At 42.6% G+C, this 24168-nt stretch overlaps 1 protein-coding gene across 15 annotated transcripts in view; it reads right to left on the bottom strand.

Annotated features, from left to right (window-relative positions):
* Window positions 1-22870, bottom strand: part of ARMC9 (armadillo repeat containing 9) — a 56790-nt gene extending 33920 nt beyond the window's left edge. For 9 of the 15 annotated variants that reach the window (XR_005862127.2, XR_005862130.2, XR_005862131.2 and 6 more), the window contains exons 1-9: window positions 22597-22870; window positions 21675-21800; window positions 20958-21128; window positions 19940-20095; window positions 17153-17245; window positions 15921-15945; window positions 11743-11900; window positions 10529-10627; window positions 4410-4445 (exon numbers count right to left, since the gene is read on the bottom strand). Coding sequence is in view for 4 of the 15 variants with exons in the window: in XM_040705669.2 (XP_040561603.1) it covers window positions 4410-4445; window positions 10529-10627; window positions 11743-11900; window positions 15921-15945; window positions 17153-17245; window positions 19940-20095; window positions 20958-21128; window positions 21675-21800; window positions 22597-22647 (915 nt within the window). In the remaining 11 variants the exon portion in view is untranslated. Of the gene's footprint in view, window positions 1-4409; window positions 4446-10528; window positions 10628-11742; window positions 11901-15920; window positions 15946-17152; window positions 17246-19939; window positions 20096-20957; window positions 21129-21674; window positions 21801-22180; window positions 22454-22596 lie in introns of those variants that run through there. The other 6 variants (XR_005862132.2, XM_040705670.2, XM_040705673.2 and 3 more) reach the window with 4 other exon arrangements.
* Between the last annotated feature and the right edge of the window lie 1298 nt (window positions 22871-24168).

Here is a 24168-nt window from a genome sequence, read left to right as displayed (position 1 = left end):
TGTCTTGACAGCACTCCTCACGTAACAATCTTTCTCAACCAGCAGAGAAATCTTTCAAAATATCATACGTATATTTAAATTGTCTTCCCCTCAATTCTTTGGATTCATTCTTCTTAGCATTTCAGACCCAAGAGCATCAGCCTAGAACCTGCACAGGGTGAAGGCTTTCTCAGCCTTTTGGTGTTACTCTGAAGCAATCTGGATATGGTTTCTGTTACTTCAGGTTCGACGAGGCAAAGCAGACAGAAGGATTCTAAGGGCTGGCTCGTCCTTCACAGCACCTCCATTCAACCTGAGTGACCGTGGGCAGCACCACTGATAAGCAGAGATAATGCAACCACATTACAGGCAGACATCTCCTTTCTTCATCTGCCTTTACATGACTGGAATTAGACATAAGTAAGTTAATCTATATCCTTACAGTATGGCAAACTGCAGAAGAAATGGGCTGGAGACATGCTTATAGCCATCAGAAGCAGACTGTATGTAAGTGTGTCATTTCCTATCTCTGGTCTCTGATTTTCTCATCCAGAAAGCAAGGACACAGGCATCAGAGTCTCCAGTGAGCTCTTTTTTGAGATCTACCAATGAGAGGCAGCGAGCAAGTGCTACAAACTACTGTTTTGCAATTAAACAACCAAACACTCAGGGCACAAACCCCACAGACAGGAAAACAAGAGAATTAGTGTTTGGTTACAGCTGGACTAGATGATCCCAGGGGTCTCTTCCAACCTTAATCACTCTATGATTATGACCCAGAAAAATTCTGCAAAATAGCAGCAGCTGATACAGTGTAGTGACAACTCCACTATTCCCTTGTTTTGGGATTTATGCAGGCCTCCATGTTAAGGAGTTCTATGACAAGAGGAATTGCTAGGGAATTATATTGCTTTCTGGCCTGTTCTCGAAGTTCTGTCATCCAGTTGCTCTCCTGGAGTTTGCAGGGCAATGATATCGGGGTCTGTACTACTCTGGGACAAGCAATGGAGGTATCTCTGAGAGGTCAGCATGTAGGCTCTCCACCTACAGCTTATGCACCACTCTAACACCTCACTTTAACTCCACAATGACACAGTGAAGCCATACAGTCTGGCCAGCATAAAAAAAAAAGACATTTCTTCACCATTATCTCAGTACCCAGCAGCTCCAAGGCCAAGCTCTCACATGTACTGTTGCTGGGAGGAGTGTCAGTGCAGCCTTCATCTTCTCAACACATCCCTGCTATAGAAAGCAAAAGCAAGAGATTCCCAGCAACAAAAATCCACCCTGTTGCAAATTCAAGAACAAAACTCTTTTTGCTTAAGATCTTTGTAAATCTTTAGCCGAAAGCTTTTCAAAACAGGCTTTCATGTCGTGGATGAACGTAAAAACATGAAGTCTTCTAAAATTATTTTTAGAAATGAAGGGTTACATTTAAATGAGGAGAAGTTTTATTTTTGTCTCAACTGAAAAGAGTTTGGGTTGCTTCCTCTAATGAAAGCTGGCAGAACAGAATCCTGGTTTTTGATCCTCACAGACCTTTTCCTCTCCTTCTTGGTGTTAGTACTTAAATCTGAATGCTGAACCCTCACATCTTGCCACTTCTGTGGCAATAGTGTCCAATTTCTAACTGCACGGTGTTTCTGAAAGACAGAGAAAGTAGGTGGGGAGAGAGAGTATTTGGGTGCAGGAAACTTGGATTTATTTATAACAACTGCTTTAAATAACTGCACAAGAGAAAGTGAAGCCATTGGCACTTTGCATTCATAGCTGTGAAAGCACTCTACAAGAAATAAATTCCTACTATTCTGCAAGGCTAGTTGAACCATTACAATCTTCATCTCTAGGTGATGAATCCAAGGCCACAGACTGAAACTCAAGCAGCCAATGGCACTGTGAAAAGGGACCTTCCTCAATCTGCATCCAACACTCATCTCCAGACAATGCCCACATCAGCCAAGCTTTCATAGCTCCTCTTTACCAGCAGTTTCTCAGATTAATGTGTTTTGTTGTCAAGAGATATTTTAAACTTAGTATTTCCTCCCAAGCCCTTTTCCTGGTCTTACCAGGTTAAATATTTACCCAACCTTCTGCCTAACACCATTCTGTCAAGTGCTGGTCTGGGAATGACCGTGAAGGACATAGAGCATACGTGACTTATGTGCAATGCCCAACATCAATGGATTTAATCTCAAGCAAAACACTTTTCATGCAAAACCATAAGGCAGAACCATTTTTCCATAGTTAAACACATGCAGAAACCAGGTGTCTTAGGGAAAGAAGAGAAACAAACAAGACAGCAGCCCAAGCATAGCTCATTCTGGTAGGATCACGAGGTATGACTTATCTTCGCGATGTTTCTTACCAAAGCCAAACCAGGTGCCATATTAAGCAAAGCAACTCTGTCACAGTGCAGATTAGCCACAGATGGCAGCCCTTCATTTTTGAAAGAAGCGATGCTTGAATATGAGCAGCATGGAATAAAATAAAGAAGTTCAAAGGGAAAAATATTATATCAATATTTATAAAAGAAAACAGATGCATTTCATCTGCAAGCCAAAACCACAACTGAGCTTATCAAATGCTGCAGCCCTGTATTCAAAGCAACTCCACTTTACCATTCGATGTGTATATTCGTAATGTGCTGACGGCTAAAGCTAAAAATCAGGTTCTGACCTCAGTTACCACTCTGAAGACGTGCTATAAGGATTCACTGTAAATGCAATGCAGATGCAGAACTGATCATCGAAGATATGTGGTGAATGTGTGAAGAGTAAAACCAAAGTTGGAGCGAAGGTGTACATATCATTAGAAATCACCAATGTAGGTTCAGCTCATTTGTTACACACTAAGGACAGGAAGACTGCTGCATGCAGCTTAGCACAGGCCAGGCGCTCAGCCTGTGTAAGCTGGCAGGTGTCTACTGGGGTCATGCAGATTTATTTCATAAGATCTGCAAATGTTTTACATTATTTCTTCTCCTTGTTTATGCCAGAGATATGCTGTTATGAAAACTTCCTACCTGGCATAAAACATAGCTTCTCTAAGAGATGTGAAGCGTGCATAAAAAAGGTCATGCTGTAACACTATGCGACAATGTAATGACAATAGATGACAGAAAAATAATCCTATATGTACACAGTAAGGAGATGTTGGAGGAAACCAATCTAGGTATTCCAGAAATACTCCGGAATTAGAGTCAGACAGCTTAAAAAAATTATAAACAATTCTGCATTGCAAGATAGCACACTCTGCATTGTATAAAGTTGTATGTTACTAAGGCTACCTGTATACAGGCAGAACTTTAGCAAAGATCATTTCATTCGTGTCCTCACATGTGTAAACAGGTTTTCTCAATCTTGAGACAGATCATGATGAAAGAAAACAGAGTGGTGAGCACCCAGCAAAGGGTGGCCAGTAGCACCTCTCACACCTGCAGTACCAGTCTGCTTGATACAGGACATCTTTTAACACAGATGAGCACGTATTCTACATGGCAAGCAAAAAGAAGCACATAAGGAGTAGTCTGTTGCATATGGTAATAATTTCTCCAAACAAAATGGCATTTAAAGTGGGAAGTGAGGAACAAATTTGAAATAAAGCACAGTGATCTTGCTTTACTCAAAGAAAGAAAAAAAACCCAACAAATACGGGTGATTTTAAAGCAGAATGTTGACTGACATTTTTTAGAATTGGTGTCAATCATCTTTATGATTTGATTACATATTGACTTACTTAGAATTGGACTCATTTCCTCTCTTTGCAAAGAATGCACTGAGTATGGGCAGAATTAGATTCTTATGGCTTACCTGTAACACTGCCAGAATACAAACCTCCATCTGGGTTACAGAAGTCACAGGCAGTACACGGAATACTTTTGCTTTTTTGGTTTCTAATGAAAAAGGGCCATTTTAATCGTATGAAAAAGAAAATTATCATCTCTAACTGCAAAGTTACACTTTACAAATCAAAAATACAAACACATAAAATAAGACACGCCTCTGATAAGCTGTGTTATCTTAAGCACTAACATCCATCTACCTGTTTACTCAAAGGTGTTGTGGGTTCAGATGGTGTTGGCACACTTTAAAGACCTCACGTTATATACACTGACGTTCACATGGAAGAAACAATTGCTTTCTGTACATTATAAAGAAGCTGTGTTTCACGTAACAGTTGTGGACAAAGCTGATCTTTTGTTGACATGCTGTGTTACACATATTACAAAGCCATAAGGTTACTGAGAGCTTCTGTTCTCCATGCATGAATACCAAGCCTCGCACATGTTTTCAGTGGATATAAACCATACAGTTAATGTAATGATGAGTTAAAATACACAGAAAATGGTTACACATTGTGAAATGAAGAGATACAAACAGTGACAGATTGCAGCAGGCAATGTGAAAGGATATAAAGATAGAGACACTTACATATCCGTCATCACAAGGGCTCATAGAGTAATGTCCCTTTATGGGCAAACAGGCACACATTAAAATAAAGAAGATTAAAAAAAAACAAGAAAAAACAAGTTAACAGAAATAAATCACAGAGATATGCACAGTCCTTAAAAAAAAAAAAACAAACCAAAAAACAACAAAATTAAAATTAGCTAAGCATTAATAGACGATCTGCTCTATAAGGAAAAGTATGAGCACCTTCTTCTCCCATTCCACAAACCTGAATGTTTTAAGACAGAAATCAGAGCACGTCACTTAGGATACATTCATGTTCTCCTTCCAATACCTGGTGGGCATACTCAGTCTGCACATTACTCCACTGTAACTGCTGGTTAGAATGGCTATATACCAAGCACTGACACATTGCTGTGGATCTACGGATTCTACTGTTCACTACACCGAGGCAGCTAAAGAGAGAAGTCTCAGTGGACATGGTTTTCTATCAGAAGGCCTCAGCTAATGAGAAAGCAGCTGTGAATGTTATCCATACTTGCTTTGGCTGAAGTTTCTCGCCATCACTTAATGAAAGCCGGGAGAAACAATGTGAGGTGTTTCAGAAATGTTAGCTATTCCCCATCCCCAAAGGTTCCAAGCCTACGTTAAGGGAAAGCCTCTGAAGGGAAACCTACAATTGAGTTATTAAGGTAAAAAATCAGACATGGTTCATGGTTTGAGTAGTCCAGTATAAACATGCCATATTCTCTCTACTGAGACTAATATATTTAACTGATTTAGCCTAGAACAGGTTAATATCTCATAAGAACAGTTGAATTCCCTTGAGTGAGTGAGTATTTTAACTCTTACAAACACACACGCAGAGTTCCTGGCTAAGACACTTTAAAATTGAATTTAGCACAACAGACAACAGAGGTAGAACACAATGAGTGAGCAAAAGAAACCAGGAGATGACCTCTGGTGTGATGAGACGAAGTTTCACCAAATACATGACCTGAGCCAATGGAAATGTCCACAGGCATCAGGACAAAGACGATACGAAAGGATTTGAGGATGACAATAGGAAAGGTTTATGGAAATCCCTGCTAATGACAGCACCTTACTTTAGAGACAAGGAATTTAACAAGTGAAGCAAAGGAGATGCCCAAGATGTGGCCGGTGGCGGTTCCATAGAGAAAGGCATCACGTACTGTGCCAGCAGAGGAAAAAACTTCTCTTTGTTCACATTTAAAGGCAGGTTTGTTTCTTTTCATACGTAAGCAACAACATATAAGAATCATCCCATGGACACGGACAGAAAATAAATACATACTTCATCTTAAGAAAAGCTTATTTAGACTTACTATGGAGATTAATTCAGCTAATTAGATCCACAGGCAAATATAATCAGACTGAACAGCAGCAAAAACGCAATGGGTTTTAATTCTATTCCACGACAAAGCAACAACATATGCAACCAACTACACAGCATTCTAATCACAGCACCTCTTTCCAGTGGGTAAGGCTCATCCTGACTATTGATGGAGACTGCACCTCTAGGGAAGTACTCCCAGTTTCCCCTTCAATCCAAAGTTCAGAGATTCTTATTACATTAGCCCTAATCCAAGAAATTTCAGGATGGTGTGCACTGTATGTGAATTGGAAAATCTATGCATGGGTTTAAGACTGAGCTCACGCTTAACAGCTATGTCCGATCAGGACAGAAGATCAAATCCAAGCTAATCAAATCCAAGAGAAAGAAACTGCTAGGCTTCATGCTGGGTATTAAACTGACACAGCTGCAGGCAACACAAGACTACAATCCACGCTTCTCACTCACCAGACGAACCAACAGTAAAAGAAAAAGAAAACTGAACTGTAGAGTTAACTCAAGTATGTTACAAATGAAAGGGAAAGTGTTAAATGAATGCTTAAAAGAATCTCAAACTTATCCACTATTACCTACATTATTTCCTTGCCCAAACAAACACTGTGAGGTCAGAAATCTGATTAAATCTTCAAATGACTGTTGCCTCAACTTGTTAGAACAGCTGCTCTGACCTCCTGCTCTTAAATCCAGACATGCTCTGCTCCAACAGCTCTCTTGGGTTCTATCTTCCAACACAGGAGCACACATGTCAAGTGACACGATCAAAGATGGGGACAGCCTTCAAACAAGCCTTACGATAAAGTAAGGCCTTACAGAAGCGTTAGAAAGGTCTCCACCTGTAACAGCGTACCGTGGCCTCTATCCCACTGCACGCAGCAGATGCATCCTGTCACTGGGCTGCAGATCAGGCTCACCAGCTGCCCCATGGGGTTGCAGAGCTGGCAAGAAGCACACAGTTGCTTGGCAGAAGAATGAGATTCAAGCCAGTTTACGGGAGAGCCCAAAGCAACAGCCAGCACCGGCTGAGTAAGACTTCATGGATATGGTTACACTGGGAAAGTCTCTTGGTTAAGAAACGTTATTGCCTCAAGTCTTGAGGCCGGTTCTGTACGAAAGACCGGTGCTGGGATTTGTTCTCCTGATACGATTTTATGAAGGACAGGCCTCCAGTGACAGGAAACAAAGCAGGAAGCTGATGTTTGTACAGCAACAGCACACATTGCTAAGTGATATATACATGCTATCTTTACTGTACTTTCAGAGCCTGAGACGTCACGGCTTTATATTACACAATGCCACTTCCCAGTGTCACGTCCCGCCTTTACACCCAGATATTACAAATCGTTCACCAAGTACAATGTACTGAGTACAAAATAAATTTTACAGATAAGTAATGCTACCAAGGATATAATCCAAGGCACACTCTTGAGTTTCCTTGGGCTGCACTTCATTTTGATTGCAGCGCAGGTACAGTCCTCCTTCCCAGTATATCCTAAAGCTACCAGTGTGCTGCAGCTGATCCAACAAAATACACTAAAGTCCAAGTGCACATCTTACAGTACAATGCTACGATCTGTTAGAAAGAGAATGCCAGCTGTGCACTGAGTGGCAGACCTTTAATTTCAACATGAGTGCAGAATGCCTGCTTGCCTGGAAAGCAAAGCAGTTTCTTTCCCTCCTAACAACAGTTTCTAAGTATCCCTGTGCATGATGTACCTCGAGGGCAGACGTTAAAAACGGAGTGAATAAAAATTGAGGCATCACCTCCTAATTGCCTTTAAAATATTCACTACACAGCTAAGGCATGACTATGTACACATACCTCAGAGCAGCACTGAGAGCTTTAGCATTTCCTGCTCTCAGCACCTGCTTCCAAATTTGCACTGCCCCAGGTTGTGCCAGCACAGCTGAGTGAACACAACCATCCCTTCTTTCCAAACTACACAGTGCACACCTAGCCATCCCCTACATTTTGCCAATACAGCGAACCTCATGGTAAGGATGAGCAAAGGAGGTGCCCCCTCTTACTAGTCTCCTCCACCTGCAGTTATACTGGTGACTGTCACTTAACAGCAGTAGGGGTTTTGTTAGATGGAGTAGCTGAAAAGACCACACTTCAGTGTCTCTAATAAATTACAAGCAAAAAGTGATGGGATCTTTCAACACAAATCCAGCACAGATGCTGCACTCATGCTACTACGTTGTCTAGGTCATGATGACTCCAGTCTTATTTCAGAACTTATGTGAAACCACTGAAGTGCAGAACAATAACATCTAAGTGTATAACAATGAGGCATTTGGAACCCCTAATTAAAAAGTAACGGGATGCCTTAGTGACCCAGTGGCAAACAGACTGAGTACAGCTTTCAATCAGTCCCATCTGGCCTCATGGATCAACAGAGGCAAGGAGTGCTTAGAAGTATTTTGGGGCTACCTATATCTATATATAGCTATATATATGCTATATATTTTTTTATTATAATTACTTGTGTTTCTGCATGTTCGCTGTTCATGTATAGAAACAGAACTATTTACACGGGAAATAAACAAGAAAGTATTATCAAGTAGGATAAAAGGACAAGATGGAGGAGTCTGGTTATTATGCAGTTAAGTTCTACAGTGAAGACTGTGATCAGTCCTGTCCCTAAAACTTGGCTAATGGCTCAGACTGCTTGAGTACGAGAGTCTGCTTATAGAAACAACATTTAAATTTCAACCACAGGAGCTACTATAACCTCACTGTTAAGGAGTGACCTGAACCAGCTGAGAAACCCTTAATCTAACCAGGCTCAGTGCTATAGTTGTCCTGGTCTTTCCCTAGAGAACTTCAATGGTACAACAACTGCCTCAAGTAGTGTGGTTAGGGGACCATTAAGACACACTGAAATAGTTATGCTAGTAAAATCTACTATAAAAATACTCAGCTGCCAAAAGAAGACAGCTTTACTCAGCTTAACCCAGCTAATTTGGGACAAAAAGGAGGCAAAACTTACTTTCATTTGAGCAGAAAACCCATCAAAACCTCTTTCTCTGACCTGTCTACATAGCAGGAAATTACATTAAAATGGCCATGTTGGCACAAGTACAGTGATAAATACATTTCCAGAGTAGAAAAGCTTTTAGAAACACTTTTAGAGAAGCAGGAGCAAACAAACATGATGTGTAAGGCCAACAATCATTTCAACACCATTTTGTAGAAGGAAACAGATGAAGAATGGTTGAAAGAGATTCTGAGCAGTCACCTAATCTGTGCTGGAGGAGCAGCCAAGAGTCAACTACTCCTGGTAAATCCGTTGGTCTATCTCGTTCTTACAAATGGTGACAGAGGTTCTGCCTTACACTCCGCGTTCATAAACTGTTGCTTGCCCACTTCTTCAAAGATCACTTATTGATCTTAAAATTCTAATGGACTTTTTTTCACAGAGAATGAAGCAGATGTCTAAACCTAAAGGCTATACGGCTGCAGAAGGAACGATGCTTTTGCTAAAGCAGCATATGTGATGAGGAACAAAAAGACAAATGTAGTCCACTCAGCTTTTATTGGCAAAGCTACAGCTTCAGCCACTTCCATGTACCCTGCAGTGGATGAAAAGAGAAATCATCAACATCCATAGGGAAGACAATTTGCCCTGTGCCCGCAAAAGGGCTCAAGAGATCAGAAGGTCATCTCATTACACAAAGAAGAAACTTAAAATGTAGAAGAAAGAGGGAAATCTTGAAACAAGCAAAAAAGCAGGAACTGAGAGAAGAAGGCACATGGCTGCACCAGATGGCAATATGCAGATGAATGGGATACACGAAGCATTATCTTGGAAAGCTGTTGACAGGGAAAGATGGAAAACCTCAGAAAATTGCTGGTTAGAAGAAAAATTGGGGGAAGTTATAATAAGGCACGGAAGATGGTATAAGCATGCACCAAGGACACAGTGCTTATCTGAGGAGAGAAGAATTACATACAGCCCCTAAGGCTGAGGTAGCTGACGCAGATCCTGGCTCCTTCCCGAACCCCTGGGAAAGCAGCCTGCTAGAGCTGCTAAGAGTGCATCTCCCAGACACGCTGCCAGTGCAAGATATGAGTTCTGACCACGAACAGTGAAGGAAGGGTATGTGAACAGAGAAGGCAGAAAAAAAAAAACCCAGGCATCCTGATCTGCTCATTGGTAAGATCAAAGATCTTCAGCCCATCGTGTAAATCAACAAGGTGGCTTAGATTGGCCTTCTAAAATCTATTTCTGACAAAAACACAGTCCTCCCTTCTGCTGCTTTTCCTCATGCGTTCTCATTACTCTGCCTGACGCTCCTTCTTTAGATGGCAATCCCAATTTGCTCTGGGGTTTTAGGAGAGTCCCTCACAGCAGAAGGAAGACAGTATGTGTCCAGAGCTGAGAAATACCACCACCTCTTCCTAGCTAAATTAAAATTGCTTAAGACGTGCCATCAAACCACGCTTAGGACATCTCAGCTCACATTTTTAAACATGCAGTTAGCATGTTTAGCATGTACACAGCCCACTGGGCTATCAGAACAACAGAATTCATCATACCTACACACCTGTGGCTGCATAACTGCCATTCACCAGCACATAACATCAACAAAATCTTATGCCATACTCTTACTCAAACTTGAGCACATTATGCTTCATCTTTCATTAATTCAGTTATACAACACAATACACAGCTTAGGTGGTACTTAACCACTGGGGGGGAAAAGAACCAAAAACACAACAACACAAACTAGCCACAAAAGCCCAGTAAACACTACCACTTACCGTTCCAGGCCTTGTAAAGTCAATACTTTGTGCTACACTTTGTCTCATCTGATTGCTGAACAGGCGAACACAAACACTTTGAAGGTATTCTGGTGTGATCTGCAAATCAGGAAACATAACAAGAGAACAAGATTATATGAAACTTACACTTTCTGCCAGACAAGTCTTTGTGTACGAGAGATTTTTTGAAGGCTAGAAATCACACACTTGAGACTCATTAATGCAAGAGCAAAGTATGCACTGAAACTACTGTTTTGTTCAGAAATTAAGAGAACTGTAACCTCTCTTCACTGGGGAGTAAGTTAGGCCTTCCAGAACTTGCATTAAACACTTTCAGAATCTAGAGAAAAACTGAATTTGTCACACCTATAAGCTCTCCTCAATCAAGAGCTGAGTTCTCCAATAGTAAGAAACACCTTTCCATTTTGCACATAAGCAGCGATCTACTGAAATGTTACCTGTCTAAAGAGCAGAACTTAAGTCACAGTTGTACAGAAGAGGGAATAAACATGAGCTGTGTCTTACTATGAGGCAAAGTTCTGTACTGCATCTCACTGGGTTTAGGTTTTTTGTCTCGGTAAATCTACACCACTGGATAACTGCTTAACTGCAGAATTGTTATTTGCTGTCCAGAACATATGAGAGAGATTATAGGAAAGGAAATGGAGACGCTTCTGATATTCATAGGCATATAGCGAGAAAATAAAACCCCTCAAATTTATAATGCTGTAATTTCAGCATTATTTTACTCAAGTGTTCAGCTCTGCTCTGGACTCAGAAGTGACAGAAACCAGGAATATAACGAAAGAGCACCATCAGCTGGACACGTTTGGGAAGGATCAAACAACACCTTCAGTTGAGAGGAAGAAGGTACATAGAGACATTTCAGCAAGCAGCACAGGAACTCCAAGGTCATTCTCCCTGCTAACAACTCACAGCTCCCTTAAAAGCATCTGGAGGCTGCCACAAGAATCCTCTGCAGGTTATACTGAACGTAAAGTACAGAGGTATTCTTGCACAAAAAATGAAGCATAAAATGATCTTTGTATAAAAAAACACCCAAAAGAAAGCCGTACCTTTTCCAGTCACAGATATGTGTGGCCCATGTGGTACAGCGAATAACCCTTTCACCTCTCATGCCCATTCCCTTTACCAATTAAATTAACAAGTTCAGCTTAGCAGTGAAGCAAGTAGATATCTGAGCCAGCTCTCACCATTTTGCCATTGACTGTGGCCTCCAAGGAATCCACAAGCTCTGCAGTGACTCCAATGAGATTATGGTAGTCTGCCTGCATTTTGTTAAACCGCTTCAGGTAGGTCATGGTCCTATGCTCTGACTCCACTAACTGTTGATGGAGATGTTGCAATGTTTCTGTCAAAACAATAATAAAAAGGAAATAATATCACCTTTAGCAGCGAAAGAACCCAGAAGCATTTTTATTTAGCACTCTGAAGAGACAACTGATTTCTCTTCTTGGCTCTGAACCATTCTTTCTGTAAAGGTAAAGGGCAAACCTTCCTGTATCACAGAACTGCTGAGAAACAGAACAGATGCTTGTAGAAAACTTTGGGATCTTCACCTGAAGAATCCCACAGCAGTGGGAAGTTCCACAGCACGATTAATGCTCTGTGTTTAAAAAAAAAAGCACTAAGCTGAATACCTTGCAGCTATCATAAACAAGCTGTGGAGAAAGTATGCATAGCTATTTACAAACAGAACAGCCCTTTGCCATTTACTCCCCTGCTCTCTGAGCTCAGGCACAAACCTCTGCTCTGTTCCACAATGGCTAGCATACAGATGGCAATCATCAGCACCATGGCTACCTTGCACAGCCTTCTCAAGCGGTCTTCTATGATGATAATCAAGCTATTCTGCAGGCAGACATATACTAATTATGTACAAACATCTGCCAAGTAACTGTACAGAGAGCTGCTTGCTGAGAAACTGGTTCAGAAAGCAATGGACATATGGACTTAGGAGACAAAGCTGCCAAAAATATTGCTCCAATGGAACTGCCTGCAAGACTCACGTTATAAGTGAAAAAGGTACATCATTAGATAGCTTTATGAATTCTGATATTGGCAATTGCTTTAAAATCTTGTCTTCTGGATTGTTAGGGTTTCAGAAATAAGCTGCTTTTATCCCATCTACACGAAAATCAATAGATGGCAGAACAGCTTATCTTTACCCTCAGAAAATTAAGTGAGATGATCTTTTTAATGGGATCTTTTAGAGAAAAAAAAAGTGCATTAATGAACTAAAAAGCTTTGCTTTAAATTTACAGTCTTAAAATAATGTACGGAATACAGAGAATGTACGTTTTCTTACTTTTCATATGGAGGATTTCCAGTGCTGAGAATCTGTCTTTCAACTATAGGGAGTATAACTACATACACTAAACTCAGTGTAACTCACAAACGTTGGTCTTGGCAATTAAGAATCAGGTCCAACGTACCCCTCGTCTGTTAAATCCAGGGATTATCAATTATAAACACAGGTCTTTACTGAGAAAAGGCAGTCAAAGAGGAATCAAAAGTCATGACACATCTTGCATTTTTTACATCACTATCCTCTCAAACAGTAATTTTACTAAAGAAGGCAAAGTATTTCATGAAAGCTGCTCTTACTAACGAGGCAGGAACCTTTCACTGTGGGCATGTAACTGACCCATGTGCAGACAGCTACAGGAAGAGCTGGCCCTCAGTTGACCCATTTTCTCCCCTTGCATTCCTGTCATATTCCCATAATCAATACCAGCATCTGTGCAGATGGATCAGGAAGCTACCAGTCTAAGTTAAAATAACATTTACTTGCTAGCTTACAATGTGAAATCATCACAACCTGAGTCAGAAGAGGAAAGGTGTTTTTCAGAGCCACCTCTGCATGAAAAGCACCTTTCCATCTAAATGACCTTGCAGCAGTGATCAAACTGCATCTGTAACAGGAGGCACAGAGTCACACAACATGTTTGCCTTCTTCTTTTCCTCTCTCTGAATACAGATGAATGCTTTCTCCTGCCAACTTATAATAAGCTGAGCTTAGAGAGGAATAAAGAAAGCTTCAGATCTAAGACCTACCATAACCATTATTTATATGCAAGAGGAAAGAGGGGCCAATAAAGGGCAGATGACTGACTTCTTGGTGTAGGAAGGTGCAGCACACAGAAAAGCTACTGACTGCCAAATGAAGATTAGGCATCTTCTGAACTTCTGCACGTTTCTACCTGTTTTCTTGACTTGCACATAATCACATCTGTTCATTTGCCAAGTCTTTTTAATGTCACGACTCCACATCCTACGAGCAACCAAGGAGTTACACGCATAATTCTACAAAGAGCTTTTCTCTCTAAGCCAGAGACTGGTTGTTATTTTCTCTGACAGTTTACCTATGCCTCAAAGATGCTTCCTGAACTTGTGCTTGCTCTCCCCATCTCTCTAATATCTGCCTATCCTCACAGCCTTTACTAGAAGCGGGCTCTGGCCAAGCTGAGCTCCCATGGGCAGTGCAGTGGAGCTCACAGCAGAGAGCGGAGCTTCAGGGCCCTGAAGCTGCTGGCAGACACCAGGGCACCTGAGCTGACACAGGATAGTTTGCCCAGGGAGAGGCAGGAGCTGCCTCAACTCCTAGCACTCACCTCAGTTCTGTAGAAATTATAATCGATATTTGGAACAGGCCTATTTCCTTGTTAGCAGTCATTTGGGATACAGTACATCTTGATAGAGGTATGTTGTGCCTCACACACTTCCCCCAGAATGGTGGGAGATCAGCTGTGAACTCGTGGACAGATTTGTAACGAGGAAACAGAGGGGACAGAAGGTGAGCACTTTACAAACCCTTCTTTCCCCCCATTCCTGTTAGAGCAAAGGATGCGCAGAAAGCCTGAAGCTCTCGTTAGGTGCCAGCCTTTCTGTCATCCTCCCTCTGCTGAACTGAAAACATCAGGGTGAGCTGTAAGTTCAGCACAGCTGCCACACGGGTAGCTTTGGAAGTCATAAAGCTATTCAAGGGCTTTGTAGCAAATGGGCAAAGAGCCAGAGACTGCAGAGGGTTGAACAGGAAAGGCGCACACACGAAGCTCTCCAGACACCCTACAAAGAATACGCGCCGTCCCACCTTAACTTGAAGTGCTTCAGCACATGAGATTAATGACTGGCAACTGAAGGCCGTTCAAAGGAATTTCCACCATACCGCTCTTCGTTCATCTGTCACCTATCAGTATTTTGTACCTTCCTCCTCCACTGAGAAAACAAACATTCTCCAATGGTGAGACAAACAAACATTTGCTCCAATGAGCTGCGGCTCCCACGCTATCTGAGAAGCACAGTGCAGAACTAACCCCTCACACCCCATACTTTCACATGACACAAGCCTCAGATAACCTTTACAAAAACTCCAAACCAACCCAAACATTAAGGCACACAACGGAGCTGCCAATTAAGGCTGTGTGGATTCAATTCAACTGCATGACAATGGGAAAAAAGTGACTTTTGGGGGAAAAAAAAAAAAGATCTGCAAAGATCTCTTTATTACTCAGTTAAAGCCTAATGCAACATTAAAGAGAATACCTGGACCTCACTGTGGGAGATGAACCTCATTTTCTTTCCAATTCAATCTATAAAGAATAAATCCTTGAGGGAAAACTGCTTTTCCTAATAGGAAGAGTAATTTCAGGAACACAAGCTGGGCTCATACAAATCCCTCCCAGCAAACTGAACAATGAAAGTCGAAAGAAAAAAGTGGCTTGGGAACAGAAATTCCATGGATTGATTTTTAAAAGGCACTTTAAGTGCCATCAGCAGCAGCTAATGGGGCTTTGTGATGAAATACCATTTTTAGAGGACCCCACATCACTGAGTCTTTATGAATAACTTATCCAAAAACACATCAGAGAATCAGGCTTAAATTGAGATATTAAATTAAGAGATTCTTAGGAGACACCAAATTGTACTATTTTAAGAGCTTAAACAGGAACAAAAGTTTACTTTCTCTATGAAGGTCTGACAGACTACAGAAGAACTGGCTGAGATGTGAAGTCTAGAAGATGCAGACAGGCACAAGCAGCTGCTATATACAAATCTGAGGGAGCTTATTCTAACTGCAGCTAGAAGCAGAGAGCTGGCATGCACTTGGTACAGTCACTTGTTGTTACCGTAATATTATTCCAGCAGAGAAGAGACATAAAACACAAATCCCATCCTTAGCCACCCTCCTACCCTCAGCACATGCCTGTGCTCAGCCCTGCAGACCTCCAGCACTGAAACAGGGGTGTGGATTTCAAGGGATTTGTTGCCATGCATCTGAAAGTTTCCCTGTCGCCATAGGCTTACTTTCCACTGCTATTACAGCCCCCAGTAATCTTACAGAATATCCTTACTGCATCTCAGCATTTACCTTTATTGCACTGTCCATTCTCCTTCTGTTGTATGAGTAGGAGCTGTTCAGGAAAAAGCATTTCCTCTTGCACAAAGAAATCCAACCACCTGGTAAACCCAACCAAGCCAGATATTCCTACAGACCCAGGCAGCAGTCAAAGCACAATGCTTCAAGGAAAAGCAATATTAAAGGAATCAAAAATAAATACATACAAATCTTATAAGTGCACAACATTCTGTGTTAGATAGGGACATGAAACTACTTGCTGGCCTTTACACACACCACATCCAAGCCTGAAGATCTGGTAACTCCAGACTAAATATATTAACTATAAATACCAAAAGTCAAACTGCTGATTACATACAAAATCAGCATACAACTATGCAAATGTTGTAGGCCAAGAGATGAATCTTTATACCAAAGGAATACTCAGGGTTAAGTTGGGATCCAGTCCATTACTCCATAAAGGAGAATAACGAGAGAGAGAATTTTCTCTAATTGCTCTGTGTCACACACACACAGACAGCTGTGATATGGAAGTGAAAGCAGACTGTTTTGATTACTGCTCCTCATCCTGGGGAATAGACAAGAATGGAACAGGAATAACATTTCCAGCTCAGTACCACTCTGCGTGATGTTTTAGGATGGAGTACATGTATGAGGATTTAAACTTTACCTGTTAAAAAAGAAAAAAAGCTAGAAACAAAGACTCCAGTTTAGTTCTCTCTGCCTTACCCTCAACTATCCTGACCAAAAATGGAGAAGGTAATCTTGTCACACAGCTAGTCAGTCTGCACATTTAGGTCCAACAACACAGCTTAATCAGCGTCATTGGAAGAAAAATAGTCTGAAACACAACTCATTTAGTAAAACAGTAATCTCTGGAACCCTTAAAGTCCTGGAAAACACTCAGCTAGTCCCTGAAATGGCTAACTGAAAAGAATGAGAGCTTTAAAAACCACAAAGAAAGGAGTCGGGTTTGGGATAGCCTGTACTCCATGCACACAAGCAAAGAATGGTCACACGATAAACATGAAGGTTAACATCCACCCATATATTGCCTTCACATAGCTTCTTTAAAAAGGCTTTTTTGAATGTGGAATATAAACAATGTTTCCTATGATAAAAGACATTGAACTGTTACGTTTCTGCAATTACATAATAAATCTTCCAGCATATTCCTCCAATAAATCACACTGCCTCTTTACAGTAATTCTAATGATCTTCAAAGTATTTTCTCAAAAGGATACAAATAAAGTGAGAAGCCTGGGAGTCTGGCTGGCTTTGAGACTCAGACACAGGAACTTTTCCAATCTTGTCCTTAAATCCAACGTCCAAGAATCCTTCAAAATAAAAACAAGTGATGACAGCTGAACACCAAATATGTACACTCTGCTGGAAGTACTGCTTGGATCACATCAACCATCCACTAGTAAACAAGGCAGCTAACAGCACACTGAGATTCTCCTTTGCTGTTACTGAACCAAACGTGTTAGCTAACTACCCCTCAAAGTTTATCAAAGTGGATTTAACATTATTTCAAGACTTCTAAAATTATGACTTAGCTTCAGTTCAAGTTTAAAACTAACGTGTGGCATCACTGCCTTGTATGCGTATGCAACAACTGTTTTTCAATTAGAAACATCTTTAAAACAGAAGTACTTGATAAAAGGGTAGTGTGAATGTTACATTTTTTAAATAAAGCACCAAATGAACCACTTCCCATCCTTCTTTTCTCAAAAGGACAGCACTGAAGTCATCATTTACTCCTGATAAGATCCGGGACTTCACTCCCTGTCCATAACTACTGCAAGCATCACGACATGGACCAGTGATCAGTGCACGACATTTCCAAGATGGATTTGGAGACCCACAGAACTCCCATGAAAAGACAGACCAACACATCAACCACAACGGAATGCTGTCTGACATAGTGTCCTTAAGTGCAGAAAACAAGAGTTAAGGAAAAGAATACCACGTCTAAGAATTCACCAATTACTCTTTTCTTGCACTTCAAGCCATTAGTTCTGCTGGTATCTGCTTGGTTTAAAACAGACTTAAAGCCAAAGGATGAGAAAGAAGTCTCTTCCAACAAGTGAAAAAGCAGTACAATCCAACAAGTAGCAGGAGCTTCTTAATTTACTGCTGTATATGTATACATTGCAAGCTGTTCTCGCAGCTCAAACTCGCCCATATTTCACCACGTTGGACAGCATACAGAATTTCCTTGCTGCATTCACCGATTCAGTAAGAAGACATTGGTACACTACAGGATGTCATATATTACCAAGGGAGCCGTGTCTGTTACACAAAGAAGTTTATATTATTTTTCAAGGTATATTAAACAAACAGTTAGGAACTCCGGCTACATAAAGCAAGAGATGTCTGAGAAGAAAGATGCCATAAGAACACTGCTTAGTAGAGGAGTGACTCACTGCTGTTCTTTCTCAAATGTAAAACAACCTGTGCTTCCACACACGGTCACACAGCCAGATGTACAGTTCCCACAAGAAAACATGAGTGGCTGTGGACGAAGAGATGGATACTGAGTTACTATGAATAAACCAGAGGATCCTGTCTTAGACAGGGTATTGAAAAAAATCATCTGCTAAGTGTAATTAAAAGAGCAGTCATAGCCTAACTCTGAGGTCAACCAGCACATCTCATTATTTATAGCTAGTCCCAAAGGAAAATTGCAGTACATGCCTTTTTTGGTGTTAAACTGGAGCTCCTCATCAGCTGCTACATCCAAAGACAGCCCTAGGCAAGCATCACTCAGGCTTTGATTTGATATTAAGAAGCACGTGGCTGAAATACAGGCTGAGAACATCCCCTCCCACCACCAGGACTGCACACAGCTCCCCAGGTGAGCTAGCACAAGTGCCCATGTGGGAGGGCAGTGAGGCACAAGCACGTAACCTCCACAAAACATTACACATACTTTACAGATAAGTGCATGTCTGTGCATGTATATACACAGGAGCTCTATATACACTTTCATCTGCAACAAAGCAGTTCAGTTTCTTGACCCAGCTCGAGCACAACAGCACAACTAGCTGTTTGCTGCACAGATAAGAAGTCAGCACAATTTTTCGCCACACGAACAAGCCCACCAGTTGGTGGAATGGGGGAAATACCCTCTGCAGGAACTGCCACTGGTTCATAACCACAGCTCTGGGCAACAGCTGTAAGCACCCCCCTACACACTGCTCAGAGCACTGCCAGTGAGGAGTTTTGTTACCCCTTCATCAGCAGAGGAACCGTTGATCATTGTGAGACTTACAGAAGTGCACCTGGAGGTGAAAACATATTTTAAAGTTCAAGCACTCGAACTTTTACACTCGTTTCCCCTCACATGCACGTGCCTAGGAACTGAACCCTGAAACAGCCAAAGGCAAAGGTTAAATACGAGTAACAGAAAAATATTAACCAGGAAAAATGCCTATGGCAGATGTCATGGAACCACTGAGCACAGCTACACTTTTCCAGCATTTTGGGAAGGAAAAAGCATGCCTCAAAGAACACTGACTTGTTATCTAAATTAAAGGAATTACATCCTCCATTTCTGTTATGGGAAGATATACGTAACTACTTGATTTTCTCTTTTTCACATTAAACAAAGCTGAATGAAACCGCATCAGTTCCCTTATGCTTAGCTATCACATTTTAAAACCAAAGTATATATACACAGATAATGGGGTACCCTCAGAAGCAACCTCAAAGCATGGGAGTGGAACTGGACTACTCTGTAGTGATGTCCATAAGCTCACATATTTCAGCGTTGTGTGGAAAGAAAGAGACACAAAGCCAGCACACCATTCAGGGCTCAAGCAAAGATAAAATTCATTTAAGATGTTATTCTGTTATTGATAGCACCCTCACAGCCCTTCTTCCATCAAATACATGTTCTCTCATGATTGCACAGCTGTAGTAAAAGGAAACAACAAAAGCAATTACCAAATCAAACATCATCCAACACCTATCATCCCATGGGAAAAAAAACAACACAACACCATGTCAATGAATTACATACTTACCTGGAAAAGTTCTTTAAATGAAGGATGCGCCATGGGGTTGGGAACAAAAGGCAAAGCGTAGAAGGGAAGAAACTCTGTAGTCTGGCTCAGGGCAGCTCCCTTTGTTTCCAAGTATGCTTTAAAATGAGAAACTCTTTCCTCCAGTTCAGCTTTGTCCTATGAAGGAAAACCACATATTTGTTTAGAAGACTGCCATTCTGAGTGCACTGTGAAGTGTGTAAATATAAACAAAAGAAGAGAGGGACAATTGCCTTTTGGATGTTGATTATACCTGCCCACTTTTGGGTAGATACTTACAGCAGTGTCACTTCCATGCTCCAGGCTGAGAGAGAATATCTACCTGACTTTAGACACGCCTCATTTCAGTGATAACTGCAGCTGAAAAGATCCAGTCACACTGTGTCAGGAAGGGACACAGAGGGAAGAAATCACTGAATCAAAACCCATATTCAGCATGAGAAGCAAAAGGGTGCAATCCTTCTCTTGCCATATATATTTAATTTATTTCAAGATCTTCAAGACAAGACTTGTACTAAATTCAGAAGAGAAATCGTTAGAAGTGATACGCATTACAAAAAGTTGTTCTCAAAGCCACTGATATCTCTTATTAATAAAATCCTTGTAGTATATTTTATTGTTATGCCTTGCAGTGAACTCTCTGCTATCTGTGGAGAAACCGAGCGTGGATCCAGAGGCTGTATGATGAACTTCCATGGTCCAATCCAGCAGCCCCAGTAAGTATACTGCTATCCCATTCAGAGCTATCCTACATTTAATAAAGGTGTGAAAGTAACAGTACACTGGTATTTTTCCAAGTCAAAATATTTCAGGAGCTCCAAGATAAAGACACCTCCAGCCTCTATCTCTCTGCTTCACAATAGCAGGGCCTGCTTTCAGCTAAAACACAGGCTACTGCCCAAAAGCTGGATCCGTATTCTGGGATTTCTTAAGAAGTGTCCCATTTTCATCCAAACTGAAGCCAAAGGAATCTGAAGTTCAGAATGTGAAATAAACTTACAGGCTTTCCCACTGAGTGTTTTAAGAGGTAGGTGGCAAAGTGTACGTGAAGATAGAACTCCAGCTTCTGAGCAATTGGTTCATTGTCCCGGACTGAAGATGAAACGTGCTCCTCCCAGAGCTGGAAGAAAGCCTTCTGCTCACCATTGTCAAATGCTCTGAGCAGATCTTTCTGAAAAGGCAAAAGCATTCAGTCGAAACACAAACACAGAAGAGCCACATTTTTCAACCACAGTAAACGAAGAAGCTAAGTGACACCTGAAGATTCTGAATTAAAGCTTTAGCCCAAATCTCCCACCACTCAGTGACCAGCTGAATATTCTTTCTGGAGCTGCCTCTAATCTCTCCAACAGCGTGAATCAACCTTCATAACATGAAGCAAAGACATTTCAAGCATCTGTCTGGGGACTCATCTTTACCATAATGGAAAAATGAATGCCTACAGCATCTGACAATCAGCCTTGTTGAAGCACATCAATCTGAAAAGCTAAACTGGTGCAAACCAGAACTACTGCCTCAGGTTCAAAAGGACTGCAGCTCTGCAAAAAAGAAAATTGGATGCTTCCTGCACTAAAAGAAGAGTGCTTGCAGCCTTCTCCAAACAAACAAGAATGGGTTGAGACTTCAGATAATGTCACTACTGTAATAATTCACATGGGGTTAGGAGGACTTTGTCTGTTTTGAGTGTTATGTAGAATAAGTACAAGCAATACGTTACCTGAACAGGAATGGCTTTTGAATCTCTCAAGGAAACACCTGCTGTTTTAGGTAGTGGCTTCCCTTTTATTTTGCATTCCTTTGCAAACACCTTCACTGTTTCTTCGAATTCAGCAAAATCCAAATACTACGAGATACAAACGCAGAGAAACAATCATTTTTAGATTATTAATGCTTCAAAGAGCAACCCATGAATTACCAAAGTGCTCTGAAGTAGCTCGGTAGCACAGTCCCTGAGTGCTGACTGTCTGCCTGAGAACAAACTAAGAACCACGTCTCATGTGGCAGGAAAATGCTGCTTCTCAGGTAGATTACCTTCTACCTCTACTACAGTTGTACTCACAACCACTTTAAAAGAATGATGCTTCCCAATTGAGATGGTAGCTTCATTCGAAGAAGAAAGAGAACCAAATCCCATCACCGCAGCACCTCAGCTGAACGAACAACGAAATAACTTCACTGCAAACAATGTCCTCAGGGGACAGAACTCCTAAGCGTGACCCTCACCTTCACAGCAGCACTCACACACAGCAGTGGGACTTCCAACCACTCACATTTGAGGCCGCATAGGCCAAACCAACGGCCGGCTGAGCACTGCCCTGAAGAAGAGATCAGCAGCCTTCCGTCCTCCTCCCGCCACGCACAGTCACTGTATCACACACCATCCTTCTCCTCCCCCACCTCAGCAGTCTCAGGCGCTGCTTAATGAGGCTTTGGCGGTGGTGGTGGCGGCAGGATGCTTCCAAGCACCCCGTGGACATCGGTGCCCTTCGGACCCATAGAGCAGCCCGTGTGATCTGTGGCTGCAGCCAACACGCGGCCGGATCGCAGAGCGCGTTTTCAGCGCGTCGCTCCCAAGTGGGAGCGCTGCGGAAGGCGCCCTGCTCGCTTCAGAACGGGGAAGAACAGAAGAGAACACCAACCTCTCTCACCAGTCCCAGCAGCTCAGCTTCGTAAGCCAGCACGTCGCCCATCGCTGAGCGGCACCGCCAGGCTCAGCGGCGATGCAGCTGGAAGGAGGAGCCAGCAGGCAGCACAGCGGGCCGCACAGAGCCCCACCTCAGCCGGCACCGCCGGAGCCGAACCGGAGCCCGCTCGGTGCACGGCAACAGAGCGACACCGGCGCGGCGCGGCCTACCTGACCGCCGCCTCCTCCGGTCGCCGTGGCAACCGCGGCTGCACGCCCCGCTCCCCTCCTGCGGCACGTGATCGCGCTCAGCCAATCGGAAGTGGAAATCGGAGTCACGTGATGGGGGTCGCGGCTTCGCCGCCGTGGCTGAGGAGTCACATGTGCTAGCAGCGGGAAAGTCCATCACCGGTGACGTCCTGCCGGGGCCGCTGGTCTCATCTGTGCAGCCTTGTGTTCCTGTGCCCACACCTTTGCTGGGTCAACACACCCTCCCCATATCCCCACCCCCACAGCCAGGCGCAGTGGGGCACCGTCTGTCTTTAAAAAGCTGCAAAAACAGGCCGCGGTGCTCTGCGTTTCCCCCAGCCTTTGAACCGCAGCCTCAGCGGAAGCTGAGCTCAGCACGCAGCTCAGAGGCTCTGCTCTCTCCTGAGACCGCTTCCCAACCCAACTTAACTTTCCAACACTGCGCTCCAGTATGAATGTGGTTCGGGGCCCTTGGCCAGTCATCCAAGGGTTTTTATTTGACATTGAAGGCAGAGGGGAAAAAAAAACCAACCCAGCCCTAACCCTTGGGCATTCCTGCCAGAGCTAAAATTGTCAGCGTAGTGGGATAAATGTTGGGAAAGTGAGAGGTGATGGAGAACAGTTATGACAGAAACGCGTCCCCTCGGGTAAGCAGGCATCAGCAGCCCATCCTTCACTCGTGGGAATTACCATTTCACCACTGCTGCAAATAGCTCTGCCCCACCGCCCGCCTGCAGCGGGGCGGCATTCGGGGGTAAAACACTGAATTCCATTGCTGTTCTTTGGGAAAGGAAAGCGAGAGGTGAAATACCTCATGCAAAGCAAACGCAGCCCTGAAGATCTACCCCTCTGCTTTGCCTTCCCTCCACGAAGCGTGGCTATCCAGGCGAGGGACAGAGCGGTTTGAGCCAGGTCTGTACACAGAGAAAGGCATACAGACAGAAAGCTGTGCAGCTCTGCGGCTTATGGAGAATGTTGGCAGCTCGGCTTTTGGATCAGAGATGCTCCTGGGAAGCACAATGCAAGTCTCAGAAAGCACTCAGCAGTGCCTAGAAAGGGGCCTGTACTTTCTAGAAAGCGAAGGAGAATTCCTAGAAAGGAGTGGGAAATGCTTAGAAAGTGTTCTGCAAGCCTTAAAAATTGCTCAGATACTTAGAAATGACCCCTTGTTTCCTAAGAAGCACCTGAGATTTCCTAGAAAGCACGAGAAAAGGCTTAGAAAGTGCTAGAAAAGCGTGTGATAGTGTGCTGGGATTGCTAGGAAGCACTCCCAGATGTTCAGAAAGTACCCTGAGGTTCCAGCCTGTGATTCTAGCAAAGCTCTCTGCAATTCCCCGAA

Source organism: Gallus gallus, chromosome 9 (genome assembly GCF_016699485.2).
Source record: "Gallus gallus isolate bGalGal1 chromosome 9, bGalGal1.mat.broiler.GRCg7b, whole genome shotgun sequence".
Lineage (NCBI taxonomy): Eukaryota > Metazoa > Chordata > Aves > Galliformes > Phasianidae > Gallus > Gallus gallus.
This window is presented reverse-complemented; position numbering and strand designations above follow the sequence as displayed.